This window comes from Buceros rhinoceros, unplaced genomic scaffold (assembly GCF_000710305.1).
Source record: "Buceros rhinoceros silvestris isolate BGI_N320 unplaced genomic scaffold, ASM71030v1 scaffold40657, whole genome shotgun sequence".
Lineage (NCBI taxonomy): Eukaryota > Metazoa > Chordata > Aves > Bucerotiformes > Bucerotidae > Buceros > Buceros rhinoceros.
The window spans coordinates 2,361-20,793 of NW_010423474.1; the positions used below are offsets into that span (position 1 = coordinate 2,361).

The 18,433-nt window shown below is 49.3% G+C and overlaps 1 protein-coding gene across 1 annotated transcript in view; it reads left to right on the plus strand.

Moving 5' to 3' along the window:
• Positions 1-1,768: 1,768 nt before the first annotated feature.
• TMEM255A (transmembrane protein 255A) overlaps positions 1,769-18,433 on the plus strand; it is a gene marked incomplete at its 5' end in the record, with an annotated part of 21,891 nt that continues 5,226 nt past the window's right edge. Inside the window, 6 exons of the mRNA XM_010140429.1 lie at positions 1,769-1,911; positions 6,404-6,466; positions 11,688-11,777; positions 13,619-13,687; positions 14,660-14,748; positions 17,473-17,632. Of these exons, the coding sequence (XP_010138731.1) occupies positions 1,769-1,911; positions 6,404-6,466; positions 11,688-11,777; positions 13,619-13,687; positions 14,660-14,748; positions 17,473-17,632 (614 nt within the window). The remainder of the gene's footprint in view (positions 1,912-6,403; positions 6,467-11,687; positions 11,778-13,618; positions 13,688-14,659; positions 14,749-17,472; positions 17,633-18,433) is intronic.

The window sequence follows — 18,433 nt, forward strand, 5'->3', positions numbered from 1 at the left end:
AACTAGTTGTCAGGCTCCTTGCTCTTCAACCAGTGATGTCCCCATGGTGTGGTCACAGCTGTGCTCTGGAACATGAGCAGAAGGTTTGTGGGTGGAGAGCTTTCCTCCCAGAGACACTGGTCAGTCAGAAAGGATGTTGTTTTTCTTTATAAACCTCTTTTGCCTTTCACCTCCTTGTGTTGGGCTTTTAAGCCCCGTGTTTACAAGTCGCCTGTGATTTCAAGCTCATCTGGTTGGTGTGGGCAAAATGACACAGCCCCATGCCCATGGCAGCTGTGCCAGCTCACAGCATGGACCGGCATGGAGAGAGAGCCCTCCTGCCAGCAGCACAGCTGGAGGGTCAGGTTGGAGTGGGTGTGGAGGAGCAGCATGAAACTCCCCCTTTTCCCTGGGCAGAGCTGTCCCTGCGGAGAAGAGGAGATAATTTGTACCAGTGTGTCCGTGTGGCTGCATCAGTGTAGCTGTTACAGTGGAAAGATATCTCTAGCTGTGCTGCAGATATACAGAGACCCTAAAGAAGGGCCTGTGGGCACCTGGGGCATACATCTTCAAGGCAGAAAGCTGCCTGGTGTGCCCCTCTCCCTGAAGAATATGGACAAGGAGATTGTGCTTGGCTTGGCTAAGTCTTTCCTCCCTGCCTTTCTGCAGGTGCGTTATCCTGCCACCAGGCTGGGAGCCCCTGAACTCCTCAGATGGGAGTTCCCAGCATGGTTTACCTTAGGGAGTATACTCAATGATCCTTGCTCTGGGGACATGTCCCTGCCCTTCTCCGAAACATTCTGGGATGTGCTGGTAGCATGTACATCACCTGGGAGCCTCTGGGATGAGAAATACCTCTGTCTGCTCCCAGAGTGCGTTGGATTGCCCCAGGCTGCGGGAATGGGATTCAGGGTGGCCCCAACAGCCCATGGAGAACGTGGCAGGGGACTCTTACAGTCCGTTATTACCAGCCACTCTCGCAGGTGCTGGGTTATGTCTACATTATGTCTGAAATATAATCAAAAGGATTGTTCCACAAAGCGATGTAAAGGTGGAGGAGCACACGCTGAACAAACAGCCTAAAGATGTTGCTGAGCGTATCGTCGCAGCCAGCTTTCCTCTTGGCTGACGGAATCACTATTTTATATTTATGCTCCTTTGGGAGACCTATAAATATATAAAAGAAAAAAACCGTGATCAGCCAGCTGTAGATGAGTTTTACTAATCCACAAATTCATTATTCAAGCATCTAAAAATACCTGGTCCTTGCCGAAAGTAGAGGATGATACTACAGGAGGAGGAGAAGCAGCTGTTAGTGGTGATGTCTCATTTACGTGGAAAATTGTGGATAGCTTGTGATATGATTACAGCTGAGATTCCCCCCCTCAAAACAAGCGGCGTAAGTGGGGTTATTTAGTTCGATGTAAGTAAATAGATCAGAAAATATATAAATGCCTAATATCATTTCTCACTAGCTCAGTGCCCCCAGGCCAGAGGAGCTGGGAGGCTCCGAGGTGTCCGAAGGAGCTTTGCAAAGTTCCAGTTCTTAAGACTCTCTGCATCTGCTTCAGACCAATGATAAGTAAACGTGATTTCAGGTGCCCTAGTACCACTTGATAACGCATGTTAGTGAAGGTGAGAAGTAACAGCCAAAGCCAAAAACATTCTTGAGTTAGAAGACAGAAAATTCACCACAATATGGTTGGCGGTGGGAGGAGAAATTTGCGGTACCTTGACTGTCCCCCGATGGAATCAGCAAATTCTGTTGTGTGTGTGTGTGTGTTTTTAGGGTCGTTCAATAGAAGAAAAAGAAATTCCCTCTACGTAACTGTGACTCTCCTCATTGTGTCAGTATTAATTCTAACGGTGGGCCTAGCTGCTACAACAAGAACCCAAAATGTGACTGTTGGAGGTTATTACCCAGGGGTTATTGTAAGTATAGAACTCCTAGGTAGGTCTAGAAAACTTATTGCCTACAAAGTCCCTTGTAATGATGCACATGTTATAAAGGGTGATCTTGTCCTGAATATTACGCTCAGCTACTTCATTGCCATTTGATTTATTTGTTTTATTATTATTTTGCACCTGCTGCTCATTCCCATGCAAAAAACCCCACCCAAGAGGCAGCTTCCTCTGAGCGTAGGTAATACCACGCTTCTGAGCTAACGGTGAGGCAGATAAATAGGGCTTCTATCAGTCAGAGCCGCCTTTGCACTTCTGTGTTTGCATGCATCACATTAACCCCCGGCAGAAGTAAGATAAAGAACGACCGTGGGTGCCAGGAAGAGATGAGAGACCAGGTCTTGAAACACTGTCCACGTGAACTTGTGGTCATAAAGTTCATTTGCGGAAGTGTTTAACGATCTGGAGTCCCTGAATGAGGAGGAGCACGTTAGCAATAGCTGTGGCAGCTTGCCAGGGGAGCGTGCAGACCAAAGCAGCTAGCACATCCATTTCTTCGTTTTGGGAGTGAGGAAGGACGATCTTGCAGCTTCAAATCCCTAAATGAGGAGAAGACCATTGGTGCCCAGCCTTCTTGCCAGTGGGTGTGTAACCTCCTGCAGGAGCTTAAGGGACAAGTACATAATGCCCCTCCCAGCACGAGCAGAGGTCTAACACGAGCTGGAAAGCAAGTCCTGGTCTGTTCTTGTGCGTGTCTGAGACGTGCTCAAAAAGGTGCACGGAAAGGACAGAGCTGCAGCCCTGCTGGGAGTCTTGGCAGGCTGAGTGTCACCTCAGCCCCCCAGCTGGAGGCTGCTGGTGGAACAGCTGTGGAGTGCTGTGTGTTTAGGTCTGGAGCCTTGAAGCTGGAGGCTTAAAGCCAGTCCAGATAACTAAGTGGAGACTTGTTCTTGCTTTAACGCAGTTTGATTGATTTGCCACACGTTGCTAATCTCAGGGAGGTTTATACTTCTCCGTGGACAAGCTCTTTTATGACTGAAGAAAACCCCTTTACAGATACTAGTGTGCAATATTGTTAGACTGTTGGGCCTCTTCGGTTTAGGATTGGTTTTTTGTCTTGTCCCAGTAACTCCTGCATTTAGACCTGATATTTTTTAAAGAGAAGCATAGAAGGAAGGTGTTGAGAAAGGTGACAGGCTGGCTTCAAACTCTCCACACTTAGCCTACGCTCTGTCAGCCTGAGTTGAACCTCGTGCTTCGGAGCAGGTCCTGCGGGCTGATGCAGATGGGTAGAGTCTGTTGTTCACGTCCCCTTGACATCTCCTGTGCTATTTATGCTCTGGGAACGTCAGCAGCACTTACGCTTTTGTAAGACTCAGTCTACTCAAGGAATTAATGAATTCCTGGACTTGGGAAGGGCGTTGCGTTACTTTATTCAGAGGCACCTTGACAGTTCGTGTTTGTCACGAAATTCCCCCTCTCAGTTAGTTCATTAATTCACTGTGTGGAAATGTGTGACGACCTCGACTGTCTCCCTGCACAGAAAAACATTTCAGTGTGCTGCTGGATGCTTCAGCAGGTGCTTAAAATAGCTGATGTTTCGTAACAAGCTGGAATTTCTCCCTTTACTGTGGAAAAAGGGCTTGCTGTTGAGCATGAATACTTGATGAGCTATCCCAAGCAGGTGGCTTCCAAAGCCCCAAAGAAGCAGCTCCTTGCAGGTCTTGTCATCCAGAACTTCACCTGAATGTCAGGCCTGTGCGCATCTCCCTCAGCGGTTTCTGTGCACTGTTGCTGGTGCACCGCCATGCGCCATACCCTGAGCGCCCTGCATCGATAACGCAAAGGTAGAGCCGCTGTCTCTGTGTGCAGGGTGACTTTGCTGGGTATGGACCAGATCCACGGATAGGATCTTCTCTTGGGACATGGGATGTCTCACTGCTGCCATGCCTAATGCACTGTTCTTTCCTCCTTGAACGTGTGTCTTGGGCAAACGCCTCTTGTGCAAGGAGGAAACGTGCAAAGAAGTGTCTGTCTGATGCAGGGGATTTTCTTCTCGGGGAGGACAGAACCAGGCACTGGAGACCTCCCATGCATCAGCGGGATTTTGTTTGGTTGGGTTTTTGGGGCGTTTTGGAGGTTTGTTTTTTCCCCCAGTGCAGTTCCTCATTGCCAATACTGGAGGAGCTAAAGCTGAGGGTGCAGTGACATGTCCTGTAGGCACACTGCTTTCATCCTCCTCCGTGACCGCCGATGCCTTCTTGACTACAGCAGTGAACACGCCAGCTGTGCCTCTGTGGGAAATATCCTCACCTGTGGCTGGATGACTGACCTGGGCCTGGGGAGCCCAGAGAGTAACGGTGACGTTCAGCAGACAGGAGTAACAATCGGGTGCTGAGGGCAAGCGCCCTTATGGAAGTGACGCTCTGTGAGATACGTGTCTTGTCTCTAAGTTATGCCAGCTTCCAGCGTCTCTGCAAATGACTGATCTTTCTTAAGCTTTGTCTGGCAAACGTCTTCAGTAATGCTTCCTTGCCAAGCCTCTTGGCCTGGGTAAAGCACGTTCATTTTGTGTCCCGTTCTCCTTTCAGACAGACATCCCAGGGGATCATATCCACCAGCAAGTAAGTGATGCAACTGATGCAGATCGCTCAGATTCCTTTGTCCCATCCATAGGAGAACGAGTGGTTTTCTCATTAATGCAATGAGAATTCCCATTAATTACTGAGAATCCACTGATTTACTTGGTCTTCACCTGTTGGAGGTATAGACTTGCTCTAATTTCTTCTTTTTGAGTTATATTGCCTTAAATCTTTCATCTTTTGGTCTGAGGCTGCTCTGAAACACTGGGCGGACTTTTCTCTTAAACATGTTGGATTGAGCTCAGAGGGCTCAAAACTTTTTTCTTGAGCATTTGCCTTAGGTGTGTGTTGCCACACAACTTTTCCTTACTGCTAAACATCAGCAGACTGAAAATAATGGCTGGATCCGTGTTGCTGTTAATGCCTGGATCTCCCAGGTTTGGGGCTTGGAACTGAGCTGTAAAGCTCCTGTTGCTGGGTGAGGGATGTTGCTTGCCCAGGCTGAGCAAAATAGTAACCCCAGATCGGGCCGATTGGTTTGGGGCAGTTTGGCGGTGTCCCTGGCTTTCTGCCCTGCCCGCCTGCTGCCCCAACGAGGCAGCAGCTGGCTTCATTGCTTCCCACCATGGCAGTTTGTCCCTGATGTGGGGACAACGGTCTCCGAGAGCTCGGAGTGCAGAGCAGGCAGTTGGGAAGCAGCAGCCTGACCTGCTGCTCCACTTGAGTCCCTGCTGTTAGAGCCAGCAGCCCTTGCTGCCCACAGCACTGCACCAACTGCTACCGGGCTTAAGCAGAGCGGGGGAAGACTTAAGCCCAACTTTTCATCATGGTTGTGTCTGCTAATCTCTGCACATGCCTCTGCTTGTTAGTATTGATTTATTAAGCCTTTGTTTTCTATTCCTGGATCTTAAAATATCGATTCCAGGTTAGTTGACTCATTCTTGAAGCACCGCAACTTGTCTCATGCCTTATTCTGCTTCCTGAGGAGCTGGCCAGTTTTTGGCATTCTCACTCAGATCTTCACTGGCTGCCTAGTCTGTCAACTAGATTTGTACCTGCTTAATATGACCAGTCCAACTGCAGGACTTTTCTGGCATTTCTCGTGCTACTGGAGCAGAGTTGGATGTGCTCTGCGCAGATCAAAGGCCTTTATTGGTGCCACACAGAAGTGCTTCTGCACCGCCCCCAGTAGTCTGCATGATTCCTGGTTGAAGTCCCTGTTTCTGGCCTGGCTGGGGTGTGCTTTGTCCAAGAAACTTCTGCTTGTGTAGCTGAATAGCTTAAGGCTATGGACAAAGGAGGTGGGAAATCGCATTCCTGGCTGACTTCACTGAGCTGAGATATGAACAGTGTGGTCGGTTGTGGCAGCAAGAAAAGGCACTTGCTGGCTGGGCGCCTGGCATGAGTTCTGGCAGAAGAACCTCATTGATGCATCTTCACCCTTGGAAATGTGGGAGGATTAGAAGAAGACAGAAAACTGCTGAATCTTCCTGAGTGTAATTCCCCCTTATTTCATACTTCACATCAAGAAACTCTGTGAGTTGAAAACTGAGGCGATTGCTCACACCCCTGGTGAGGTTACAGATGCTAGTGATGTGCTCCTGCTAGGTTTGCACCTGGAGGCTCCTGAGTGTTTGTAGGGTTGTTCCAAGACAGCAATGCCTATCCTCATCCACCAGCCATTTCTCAGCACCACTGGGGAGGGGGTGGAATTCAGAACTCATCCTTTTGGTTTCTACACACGCTTTTAGTGCCATGTGAGGGATACGCCTGATAGTTCCTGCTAGTGAGAGGCTCCACTGATTCCTTGCTGAAGAAAGAGTGCTCACTCATCCGCAGTATGTTCTTTTGCTGCTTCTGGATTTGATTGTGCTCTGTCTGTATGTCAAGTGCATTGGCTGTCGTCCTGATCTAAATGCTAACAATATGTTGTTTTTCAGCTTGGTTTTGGGTCATTTCTTGGAATAATTGGATCGAACTTGATAGAAAACAAAAGGCAAATGGTAAGTTCATTATATAACTCAAATTTTTGTATGTGAAGAGTACTACTGGTTTTTCCTAACTCTTCTGGGGTGGTGTTGCATACCGCTTGAGACCTAGAGATGGTTATGGCCCAGGAGAACAAGGTTGTTAACCCTGATATATTAAAAAAATTTTTAAAAATGCTCAGGACAGCACAAGGTGACTGTACACAGTCTCGTTGAACTCAGTGGGATTTTTTTAAAATGGCTTGAAATTGAGCGTTTGGAGTTTCAGGGTAGTCAGTGCTTCACAGACTCATGCCCAGCACTTTTTTTTGTTGAGCTGTCGGAGTATGTGATGTATAATGTGGTAAATAACATAAACATAACACATTTATTTTGAATCTTTTAAAATAAATTCTTAGAGGCTTGGGGCTCTGCAAAATTTGCTTTTGGCTACTTTCTATTCTAAGTGAAGGATAGAGAAAAAAATCCAGCGGGTGGGGTAACAGCCAGCCCAGAGCCTGGAGGTGAAAGCCCTTAGAGGGCCCAGCAGAAAGCCCTTCCTGAGGACAGGAGTGCTCAGAGCTCTCTGCTCTGGAAATGTCTACAGAATAGGTCACTTGAGATACCAACATGACAAACGGAACGAACGCTGGTGTAACTGAAAAGCAACCACCTTCTCCAGAGTTGCTGATTGACATGTGTGGTGCTGATCCTTGTTTCCAAACACTCCTTCCAAGCAGGAAGGAAAACCAAGAAACTTTGTACGCTGTAAAGCAGCAGCTGAGGACCTGCAAAGCATGGAAGATGCTGGCGAGACCAGATCTGCAGACCACAGTGCTCTCTGGTTTCCTCCTCACACTGCAAGGAGGCTTTTGTGTGCTGGGGCTGGACAACCACTGGCTAGGCAGGTCCCTGTCCCATCCCCTGGGAGCAATGTTCAGAAGAGGGCAGGTGGGCACCGAACACGCAGATAGCACAAACCAGATGAGGCCAATGCTGCTGAGCTTGTGCTGGGGTGGGAGGTCCTCTCTCTGTGCAGGGCAGTGGGGACAGAGCTGGCCCAGATTACCCCCTTTGGCAAACACAGGAGGCTTGTGTGCATGTGGGTGGGTCTCTGATGCCCCCTAAATATGTCTTCCAGATGCTAGTTCACAAACCCCGCATCTTCCTGCCTGTGCCTGAAGGTAGGAGCTGTAGTGCTTGAAGGTGTCAGTAACAGAGCTTAGGGTGGGGGGAAAGCTTTTGGGGGAATTTAGCAAAAGGTGTGAGTGGAGGCAGACCAAAAGAAGTTGGTACCTGCTGCGGTCCCTCAGGCTGTCAAGCTCAATCTTTCCTAGCCTGTTTTCTGTGTTTGCCACATGTGGCTGGCTAGAGGTGGCATTTGGGAAGTTACAGGCCAGCTCCTGGAATGCCCTGAGGCCATGCCTGCCTCCAGCTGCAATCCCCATCCCTGGTGCGTGCCCCATGCTCTGGCAGCGAGATCGCTCCAGCCTTCCTTGTATGAGGTTGTCCCGGGCCAAGGAGGGATCGTGCTGTCCCTGCAGCCTGTCCCGCTGGCCCAGGGCTCTGTCTGCTTTTGCAGGGCTGGAGCTGGGGCTCAGGGATCAGGTTAGCAGGGTGCTGACCAAGGCTAAGGTACGTTTGCCAAGCTTGTCGTGGTTTGAACCCGGCTGGCAGCCAAACACCACGCAGCTGCTTGCCCACCCTCCCCTCGCCCTGGGGAGCGGAGGGAAAGAATTGGAGGGATAGAGGTAAGGAGACTCATAGATTGGGGTGAAAACAATTTAATAATTGAAATTAAATAGAGTTAAAATAATGATAATAGTAATAATAATAGAATATAGAAACGAGTGCTGTGCAACACAGTTTCTCGCCACCCACCGACTGAGGCGCAGCCTGTTCCCGGCTAGTGATCCCAGAGGAGAAAATCCAAAAAACCACAATCCCAAAAGAGAGACAAACAGCTTCCCAGCTAACCCTTGTCTATATACTGAGCACGACATCGTATGATAGGGAATACTCCGTTGGCCAGGTTGGGTCCATTGCTCAGGCTATGCTCCCTCCCAGCTTCTGGTGCACCTGCATGGGAATGCACGACGTGGGAAGTTAAAGAGTCCTGGATTCCTTAGCAACCACAAAAACATCAGTGTGTTATCAGCATTCTTCTCATACCACATCCCATACCGAATCCAAACCACAGCACTCTTTGAGATACTGAGAAGCGAGCTGCGAAGAAGGGGAAAAAAAATGAGCTCTATCCCAGCCAAAACCAGGACAAAGCTGCAGAGGGAGTTGGGAGAAATTCCTCCTCATGCTAATCCAGAGGCTGGGCTGGGCTGCCTTGCCCTTGGCTTTGTATCTAGTGGTTCCCTGCAGAGCAGGAGGGAGAGGGTGAGGCAGATCTGCAGGAGAGGAAAAGTGCCTTTCCCGCAGACAGACAGGGCGCAGGGGAAGCGGGTTTCCCAGTGGTTTTTTTTGTCGTTGTTTTCACCCTGGCTCTGCAAGAGCAACACGTCCTGTTCTTTCTGTCCTGGCAGGGTTTCCATGCCTCTGGCTCATCACCTCTTAGCAGCATGTCAGGGTCTGGCTGAGCAGTGACCATTTATGACAGTCCTGCCTTCTTCACAGGAGTGCCCACGAGTGGCAGCCTGGCTCTGACTTGACTTTTTTGTTTATTCTGAAGGGCCCTGCCTAGCCCGTGTTTGTTCTTCTCATCGCTCTATCATTTTGTGTCCTGAACAGCACGCACGACCCAGCTTCGCAGGGATTGCGCCACTGCCGTCTGGGTTGGCAGCTAGTGTGGCTCTGCTCTGGCTGCAGAGGGGACGCGCTGTAGTTGTCGCTTACTGTCCTCGTGCTTTAGTCACATCTCCTCCTTGCCCAGGAGCACTTTCCAGTGGGAGCTTTGTCCATTGCATGTTTCCATAATACCACTGGCAGTGCAGGATTTTTTTTAATTTTAATTTTCTGTGTGCTTCCCTAGTGTCCTACTTAGCTAAAAGGCGGTCTTGGTGGTGCTTGTTACGCAGCTGCTCCGCAGTGATGGCAGGAGGAGCTAAAAGCACTTCTGCTGCCATGTTCTTGCATGTGTTTCTGCTCGTAACCTGGCTGGGGAGCAGGAGGAGTCCGGCACGCTGGCGAGGCTGACAGGACGGCTAGCCTGAAGCAGCACCCTCACTTCTCTCCAGCCCACCGACAGGAATAGATGTCTCATTTTCCGAGGAGTCCGGCACGCTGGCGAGGCTGACAGGACGGCTAGCCTGAAGCAGCACCCTCACTTCTCTCCAGCCCACCGACAGGAATAGATGTCTCATTTTCCCCACCGCAGCGTGTTGGCTTTCATGCTGCGTGTCTGCGCTTCCCGTGTCTCAAAGTACAGGGGAGCCAGCTGCCCGCCGGCAGCTCTGGCTGACACCCCAGCTGCCCGCTCAGCAGGTTTCCAGGGAGGAGTCAGCGGTTTACATGCCTTTGTGACAGCCATCCATCCATGCCGTGGAAAAGTAATAACCAACAGCTCCACGGCCCGCGTGTCACCAGACTGTAGCCTAAAGGGAACCGCAGCCCAGGACGCTGCTGCTCCGTGGCTCCTGCACCATCCGGACCCAGGTTGTCTCTCCTTGTCCGGATGCTGCTCGGCGTGGCTGACTTTGGCAGGAGCGAGGTGAATGGAGGCTGGTCACTAATATCACGTGGCTCCTGAGCGGGGTTTCTGCTCGCTACAGCAACAGCATTGTCAACCCCAAATCAAACGGCTTGTTGGCATATGATGACGTTAGTTGAAAACTGTGGGATTTTTAAAATTAGTTTCTCTGCTTGTATTTGCCGTTTGATTTTCTTTATCGTAAATTTCCAATGTTTGTTTTTTAGGGTTTTCTTTCTCCGGATAAGAGATAGGAAACTGTGTGTAAATAAAGTGAGCAAATCCAGTTCTAAAACCAGATCCTTCTGTTCTAGTAGGGCTGTTACGAAAGTATCACCATCAACCTTGTGTTATTTTAAATAACCACATTAGCAGCTCCTGTCTGCAAGCAGGGGTGACCGACTAATACCCTAATTGCATGTATTTAGTGTTTGGCTCACTTCCCATCTCCAAGGGTCATGTTATTTAGGGAGAATAATGCTATTTAGGGAGAATATTCTCTTTCATGTATGTAAGAAAAAAAGAACGGCACAGAAAACTAAACTTGCTGCAGAACAGCCGAAGCTGTAAAGTCCATTTCTTTGGCCCAGCCTGTAAGCAGCTGGGCTTTCTCCCCTCATCTGGTTTCGCTGGTCATGGTAGTGAGACAGCATCACTGCTGTACTGGGCAGTGCAAGTTGTGATCCAAGTGTGGAGACAATGTGGTCTGAGTGGGGAGGAAATGCTGGCGTTTACAGCTGACAGAAACAGGGTCCCAGCATAGGACCTGATCCTGGAAAACTTGTCACCTGCTGCCATCTGCAAGTACTTTGTGGCACAGCATCTAACATTCCAGTAACAGCTTGTTACTAGTGACCGTGACTTGTTTCTGTGGTCGTTGGGTTAATTTCTCAGTCTGCTCGCTCTACTGCTGCAGTTTTTATTTGCAGTAGGACAGCGTACTTCTTGAATACTTGCCTCATCTAGAAAACCATTTTATTTTCTCTTATTTTGAAGCTAACTGAAGTGACTAATTGTACAGGGGCCATGTCCGCTGTCCCAAGTGAGCCCTCCTGCATCTCCGCTCATTGTCAAGCTGACCTGATCTGCATATGGATGTTGCTGGAGGTCTCATGGCTTTGTACTCATGCCTGCATGAGGGTGGTGTTTCCTGAAGTCCCACGAGAGATGTCTGCATACAGCAGGCTCCTGTGTCCCTACAGCCTGGGGAGGTTCACAGGAGCAGCTCCTCGCAGTGCTCTAGTGTGAGGGGAGAATAAAACCCCTCCTTTCTCTCCAGGGAAGAGTTAAGGACAGCAGCACCCAGAAGAGGAGGTGCATCCTCAGCCGAAGTTCAGGACTTTGGAGTCATGGAAAACTGGCATCACAATGTCAAGTCCCCAGAGAATCAGTCTGACACAACGCTACTGCTGCTGCCACCTCGCAGGGGCAGATGCTCTCCTTGAGCCGCACAACCCGCTGCCTTCAATGAGACCAGTCCGTGCAGCCTGAGCTAACATTTGGGTCATTGATTGCTTGAGGGCTTATTGACTGTGGTTTACATATCCTTGTGGAGAGGGCACGGAACGCTCGGTTGTGGAGAGATCGGTGATTCTTTGCTTTGTTTTCCTTTCTCAGCTGGTTGCATCGATCGTCTTTATCAGCTTTGGTGTCATTGCTGCGTTCTGCTGTGCCATAGTAGACGGTGTCTTTGCTGCCAGACACATAGTAAGTGCTTCCAGGAAAACACAGATCCTGCAGGGCTTTTACTGTAGGAAAACGAGTGATGGTGTCAACAACCCCATATCAGGCCACATCAAACCCTGTAAATACATGTCATGTGCTGTTTTATATCATAAACTTCAGAAAAATGTATCAGTTCTTCAAGAATACTTTGAAATCATTAAGCAAACATTAAGATCTTAAGATCTTAAAACTTTGCTGTGTTTTTTTTGTGTGTGCTCTATGTGTTTACTGCGTCTCTAAACTGAGATGCGAATTATAGCTATGAGCGGCACCATCTGTGGTACTTCCTATGTCAGCAGAGGTACCTCCTGATGCTGACTGAACCACTGGACGTAGCAAAATGAAGCAATTTGATAGGAAGCACATTAAAGCGTTACAGTATAAATAGGAAGCACTTGGAGTAGCTTCTCAGTTTCCATTCAGTGCCTTAAAAAATACGAGTTACCGATGTCATGACCAATAGATAGTACAGTGGGATGTGCAAAAGTTTCAGTTACTACTATAGAAATAAAAAACACCGTTTCATTTCAACTTTTTAATTGACATTTATAACTGCAAACAGATTTTTGTCCTGCAGGTCCGCAATTTCATGACTCTTTGAAATTTTTGGCAGAATGGGATTAAAAAGACAGGTTTGGGGTTTATTTGTGATCAGAATGGAAAGGAATTTCAGGTCAGAATTACCCACGAAGGAGAACCTCCCCGTGTCAGCTGGCTCATTACTCTCTGTGTAAAGCCAGCTCCCCTTTCCTGCCCCTGAGCATTCCAGAGGTGGAAAGACGTCTGGACAGCAGGATTGGCTGACAGAGCAAAGGGCAGCTCTGTGATACCTGTGTCATAGATGTGGATGCAACCAGTGAGTCTTGGCCATCTCTGACCCCCTTTGCGAGGGCACGTGAAGCATTAGCTCTGATAAAAAGGTGAAGCTCCTTCGAGTCCTGATGCTGGCTGCGTGGGTCTGAGCCCCGCGGACTTGCTCTGGGTTTTCTAGGTACTGACCTCACGGGTCGGGTGATGGCATGAGCTGGCACCTCCTCCTGGCTGGCCCCAGGGATGTCTGCGTGTCTGGAGTAGCTGGGATGACAAGGGCTCTGGTTTCTGCCTCTTGAGAAACAGACGTGCTTTTGGCCTCACTTCACCTCCTAACAGTCCAAAAATGTCACGGTCTTGCTGGAGACGTGCTCCTGCCACACTAGCACATAGTGTTCCCCTATCAACTGTTGCTGCCGCTGCCACCCTGAGCTTTGGAACAGACACCCAGCGATCAAGTCTGGCTGCTCCTGGGAAGGGCTTTGCTGATGGGGGTATGCATCCAGCGTTGCTTTCCCTGGGGTTTTGCCCTGGGAACCAGGCTGCCCCAAACTGGGACATTAATACATGTTTGCAGGCGGAGCCATTGATAATCCTCCAGAGCTTTCCCACAAGTCACACAAGAGCCCAGAAAGGCAAATTTGCCAATGATTTAATGAGAAAATCTTATGATTCAGCACGAAGAACCTTTGGAAACACGTCAGGCAGCCCTGGGATGCATGGGGGCGGAGGGGTGAGGAATGAGTCGTGCAGTTTGGGGTGGCCACCCTCACCCAAATGAGACGGGCTTAAAAGCCCACTCCTCCCTTGCTAGCTGCGACGAATATATGCCCTCAAGGGCCGGGGTTATCTGGAGCTCAGAGAGGCTTGGGTTGGAGATATTGCAGAACAGCCACTGTGCTGAGGTGCTGGTGCAAGAGTGGGGTCTCTCTAAAGGCTGGCCCCTTTCCCCAGCCCAGCTGGCTGATTTTGATCTCACTGCAGTGCTGAGCCTGGTGCTTTCTCGTTGGCAGGATCTGAGGCCGCTGTACGCGGGGCGATGTCAGTACTACTCCAAGAGTACAACTCCACCAGAGGTGAGAGCAGGTTCTGTGCTGTCTCTGTAAAGGGGCTGGCTTCGTGGTGCAGGTGGAGGAACCTGCTGCCAGGCTGCTGCTCTGGTGTCCCAGAGGTCTGGGAATCGAGGAGGGGTGGGAGGCTGGGTCTGGGGAGAGAGTGGAGTGCTGGGAGGACTTGGGGAGTGAATTCCTCCATGCTTGGTGTTTCCACGCTAGTGAAGGAGCAGGTGGGGAGAGATAGGAAAATACAACAGTTTCTCTAGATCTTCAGCTGTGCCTTCAGTACAGGAGCAGGGTGGTGGGTTCAGACAGCAGTAATTTCTGGGGATACAAGCAACATACACCAGCCTCTGCATCTCTGCTGTCTATCGACTTCTCCAAAGAGAAGCCCGTTGGGGATGGGTGTTCCTGCCACATACTGATAGTGCTTGTGGGCATCTTTGGGTGCCTTTGTTGTGCACTGACAGCCTCTCTGAAATTGCCTCACAAATTCCCAAATAGTTCTGAATAGCCATTATATTCCAAGTTAAAATGCCTGCTTGAGGTGCACAGTAAGTGCTATCCAGTGGCATTGGTGGAGTCCATTCTCTTTTCAGCCTGAAATGCTGGTGTGAGCTTGGATATTGTTACTCACTGCAGACAGTTAACTCTTCTGCGTTGCTGTGTGCTGTGGACTGTGAGTTCAGCACTGTGGTGTCTGCTTTTGAGAGCTGCACAGCCTCATTCCTTCCTTCCTATGCAGGCACGTGCTTATCTGTGACTTCCTCATGGTGAAAGGAAACGCCGGTCTGTTCTAGTCTAGTGCGTCCTTATTCCAGTGTAACTGTGTACTTTGTAGGAGCTGTGCTGCAAGATAAGGAAAGAAGAATCTGCCTGGGGCTAATCTGGAGGAGATCACTGCAAAATGTACATGTAGAGCAGGCCAAACAGCAGCAGAAACCGTGTTTGGTGAATATGTCCCTATGTGCTTTATGTGTTTTTTCTGTATTCACACAGGCAATCTGTCACCCACAGCGCCGTGCACCCTGCACGCCGAAAATAAAAACCAACACCTGCTTCTGCTGTGACCTGTACAACTGTGGAAAGTGAGTAAGCTAAAAATACCATACCTGGCCGTGGGAAGGGCGAGCAGTGGCCATACTGGTTTGCAGGTGCCTGAAGAGCCAGGATAGGGCAGGAGCAAAGTATTGGTTAATGACGGGCGTTGTGGGAAGGGATCTTAAACTGTGGTTGCTAGGCACAGGGACTCCCAGGCAAAAGATAACCCGGTGAGGGAGTGTATGAAACACACTCAAGCCTTCCCAGCTGCGGCTGAGCATGCTCTGGGCCAGCCCAGCTGGGAAAAAGAAGAGGGTGGGAGTCTCCATTACTTCGATGCTTTTTCCCAGTTTTTCCACTACTGAATGTCTCCTGTCCTAACACCTTCCTTCTCTGCTGGCACTGCTTGTTCGCTAGGTTTTATTTTGTTTTGGGAGATTGAAGATGTAAAAACTGGGACTTTGTTCTTCCTCACCATGTCACCGTTTCATTCCCCACTCTGCTAACGGGGGGAGAGTTCGCATGCTGGTGCCACCTGCGTGTTCATGAATTGGTGTGCTCTCTGCTCAGTGAACATCTTTCACAGGCACGAGAGGCTGGGAGGTGTACCAGCACTGTGCAAAGATGAGTCAGAAGGGTGGTTGCCAGCCCAGAAGCGCTGCATAGTGATCACACCATCGTTAGATGTGGCTCCTGCGCCTCAGCCAATTGAATTGATAGCATGTGCTGCTTCTGTCATTTGGAGTGTCTAATGTGTGTCAGCAAGCAATTAATAAATTGATTTTTTTAGCGCTGGCTCTTGCCTAGGGCTGTTTCAGGGTTAGCATTTCTCACAGTACTTAGCTGGGCTCACCCCCACTTAAATCAGTGACTGTGGTGGAGGAAGATCAAAAGCTGCTGTTGGGAGGGGGTGGTTCCACGTGATGGGGAGGGTAGTCATTGGTCTGTAGGACTGGGGTTCTGTGGGAGCCACTGCAGAGGGGTGAAGCTTGTGCTTTCCTTTGGCAGTTTACAGAACACAAGCCTTTTTTACTAGCTGAAGAGAGTGATACACAGATAAGTGATTGCAATAGAAAAGCTTGTCGCTTTTCTGTATTTTTTCTTTGGTTCTTTTTTTTCCTCAGTCAGGCTGGCTCAGGGTCCTTCCTCTGACCCATTTTCTCTTCTCTGATAAAAGATACCAGTTATTACCATCTCAGTCTTGCTTAGTACCACGCAAGTGCTCTGCACTGAGGAAGGAGGTGCTGGTTCTTTGGGGATCTCCCTGAGAAAGGCATGGGCACTCAAGGCTGGTTAGCTAAAGTACTATGTAAGGGATGGAAGTCATAGCAAAAGTGAAGCAGTCTTGCATCCCTCCTGACGGTGGGAACCCCGGCTGTGGCAGCACCAGACAAACGCCTTCCTGTTGATAAGTGTGTGCAGTACTTAGCCGTACGATGCCGAATGTTCTTGGTGGTGCACCAAGGCTCGCTGAGAGCTTTACTCTCTCGTGCATCTCCATAAGAACGAGCTCTTGTAAACAGTGCACACAGGTTGTATTGTTAGAGGCAGTCACGGTATGCGCTCAGGTTATGCAGAGGTCGTGCAGGCTAACGTACAGCCTTTCACAACCTGTAACCGTAAACTCTGCCTCGGTTCTGCTTGAAACCCCTGTTTCCTCAGTGCAGTGCCTTCTGCCGTGGCATGCTACAACATGAGAAAAAAGGAAGCGAAATTCATAAGGGAAGGGGGATGGCTCTTGTGAAAGGGAGCAGGTTCCTGCAGGCCTTGCGGAGTCTGCTGGGGAGCTGAGCCTGGATCTTCTGCTTCTTGGCCTTAAATATGAGCCTGTTCTTCCCCATTTCCTCAAAGCCCTTGAGCACTTTGAGCCTAACCCCATATGTGAGTGAGGAGAGAAGTCATTCATAAGCCCTGAGCACTGTTTGTCCCCAGGAAATGTTTTCTTCAGGGCAATTTGCTGTAGCCCACTAGATCTGGTAAGCTACAGCGAAGGCCAGCCTGTTCCCCCAAGCAGCAGTGAGGGAGAAGTCGGTACTTCTCCAGGGAAGAAGGGTCCCACTGCAAGACCTCAGCCCACACGTTGCAGGAGCCTCTCTTCCCTTTCCAAAATAATGACCTAAGTGGCTTTGACCAAGTTTTCTCCCATCTCTTTTCTGCACGTGGGAAAGCTAAACAATGGGAGCAGAAAGACCTCTCTCTGCCAGGGTGCCGGGGGTCCTCCAGCCCATGTCATTGTAGAGCTGCGAAGGACCGGCAGCTGGAGCAGAGCAGCTGAGTTGGCCGGGCTCTGTGGCCAAGCCCGTCGATGCCTGGAGGCCAGCCGTGCTGTCCTGTGCCCGTCCCACCCAGCCACCACGCTGTGGCTGTGAGGAGCAGCCAGTGCTGCCCTGAGCGGCAAATGCTGCTTCTCGGGGCACAGATTGATTTCCCTGGGTAGTTCCCAGACTGGTTTGTCCCTAGCACTCCTCCAGGATCTCTGTGGCGATTTCAGATGGTAGAAATGAGAGGCAGATTCAGCCTCAAGATTATTTGCAAGCCTTACAGGACTCGTTTGTTTCCCAACAGATCGAGCTGTCTTCTGCTCTTGTCGTGCAGGGAGATCTCAGATGGCACGAGCATGGAATCTAGCAGGCTTTATCCCCACTCCCTTGGTAGTTAGGCTCAGGCTATCATTAAATTGCAGAATGTGCTTTACTGTCAGCAGAAGTGCTTACGGTTTATGATGTGTCGTGCTTTTTTCATCATTATTGGGTTTTTTTCTTATCTAGCAGAGTAGAGATTTCTGGAGGGTACTATGAGTACATCGATGTCAGCAGCTGCCAGGACATCATCCACCTTTACCACCTGCTTTGGTCAGCAACGATTCTGAACATAGTGGGGCTGTTCCTAGGGATCATTACAGCCGCGATACTTGGAGGCTTTAAAGACATGGTAAGATGGTACCAATTTCTCTGTGCATTAGACAAAACAAATCGGGCAAATTATCTTTCAAAAATAATCATGAAAACAGCTGTTGGTATTTGAATGCGAGTGATCTATGTATTGCTGCAGTCGGGTTGGAAAGAAGGGCATGAGGTATCTGTAAGGAGAAAGTGGAAATGATTCACGTCTCTGAACTGGTGTCACCTCCTGAACACCGTTAGAAATGATGAACAGAAATGGACTTTTCAAAAGGAACCTTCTCAGAGGTGTTGGCAATACCGGGATGGAAAAAAATAAGCTCTTTCTTAAAAATTTATCTTCCTTTTCATAGCATTGATCTTCTACAAGGAAATGTGTGGCGGCTGCTCATGCATTTTTGATTTCATAGCAGTGGTAGGGTTCTGAGCTTTACAGACGGTTTAAGCAGCTCCTGCCACTCTCCATCTAGTTTGTTCATGGCACAGAATCCGAGAGGGTGAACTGGGGACCAAATCCAGGTGAAAGATTGTGAACTTGAGACAGTGAAAAACATGCTGTTCTGACAACAGGAGCTTTGAAATACCCTCAGTTAACCAGGCTGCCTGTTAGCTTCTGTACTGTTTTGTCCTGCAGAGGACAAACCAAGGGGTGAACCAAACATTCCACAGATAAATTCGGGGGCTTTTTCATTCTCTTGTGGCTCATTCAGAATAATACAAAATGAGACACTCAGAAAAGAGCATTTGTTGTCCCAGCAATACATTTTTCTTACAAACAAATCTTGGGCCCTGCACTAAGTTTCAGAACTCTGAAAGGTTCCCAACACTCTTT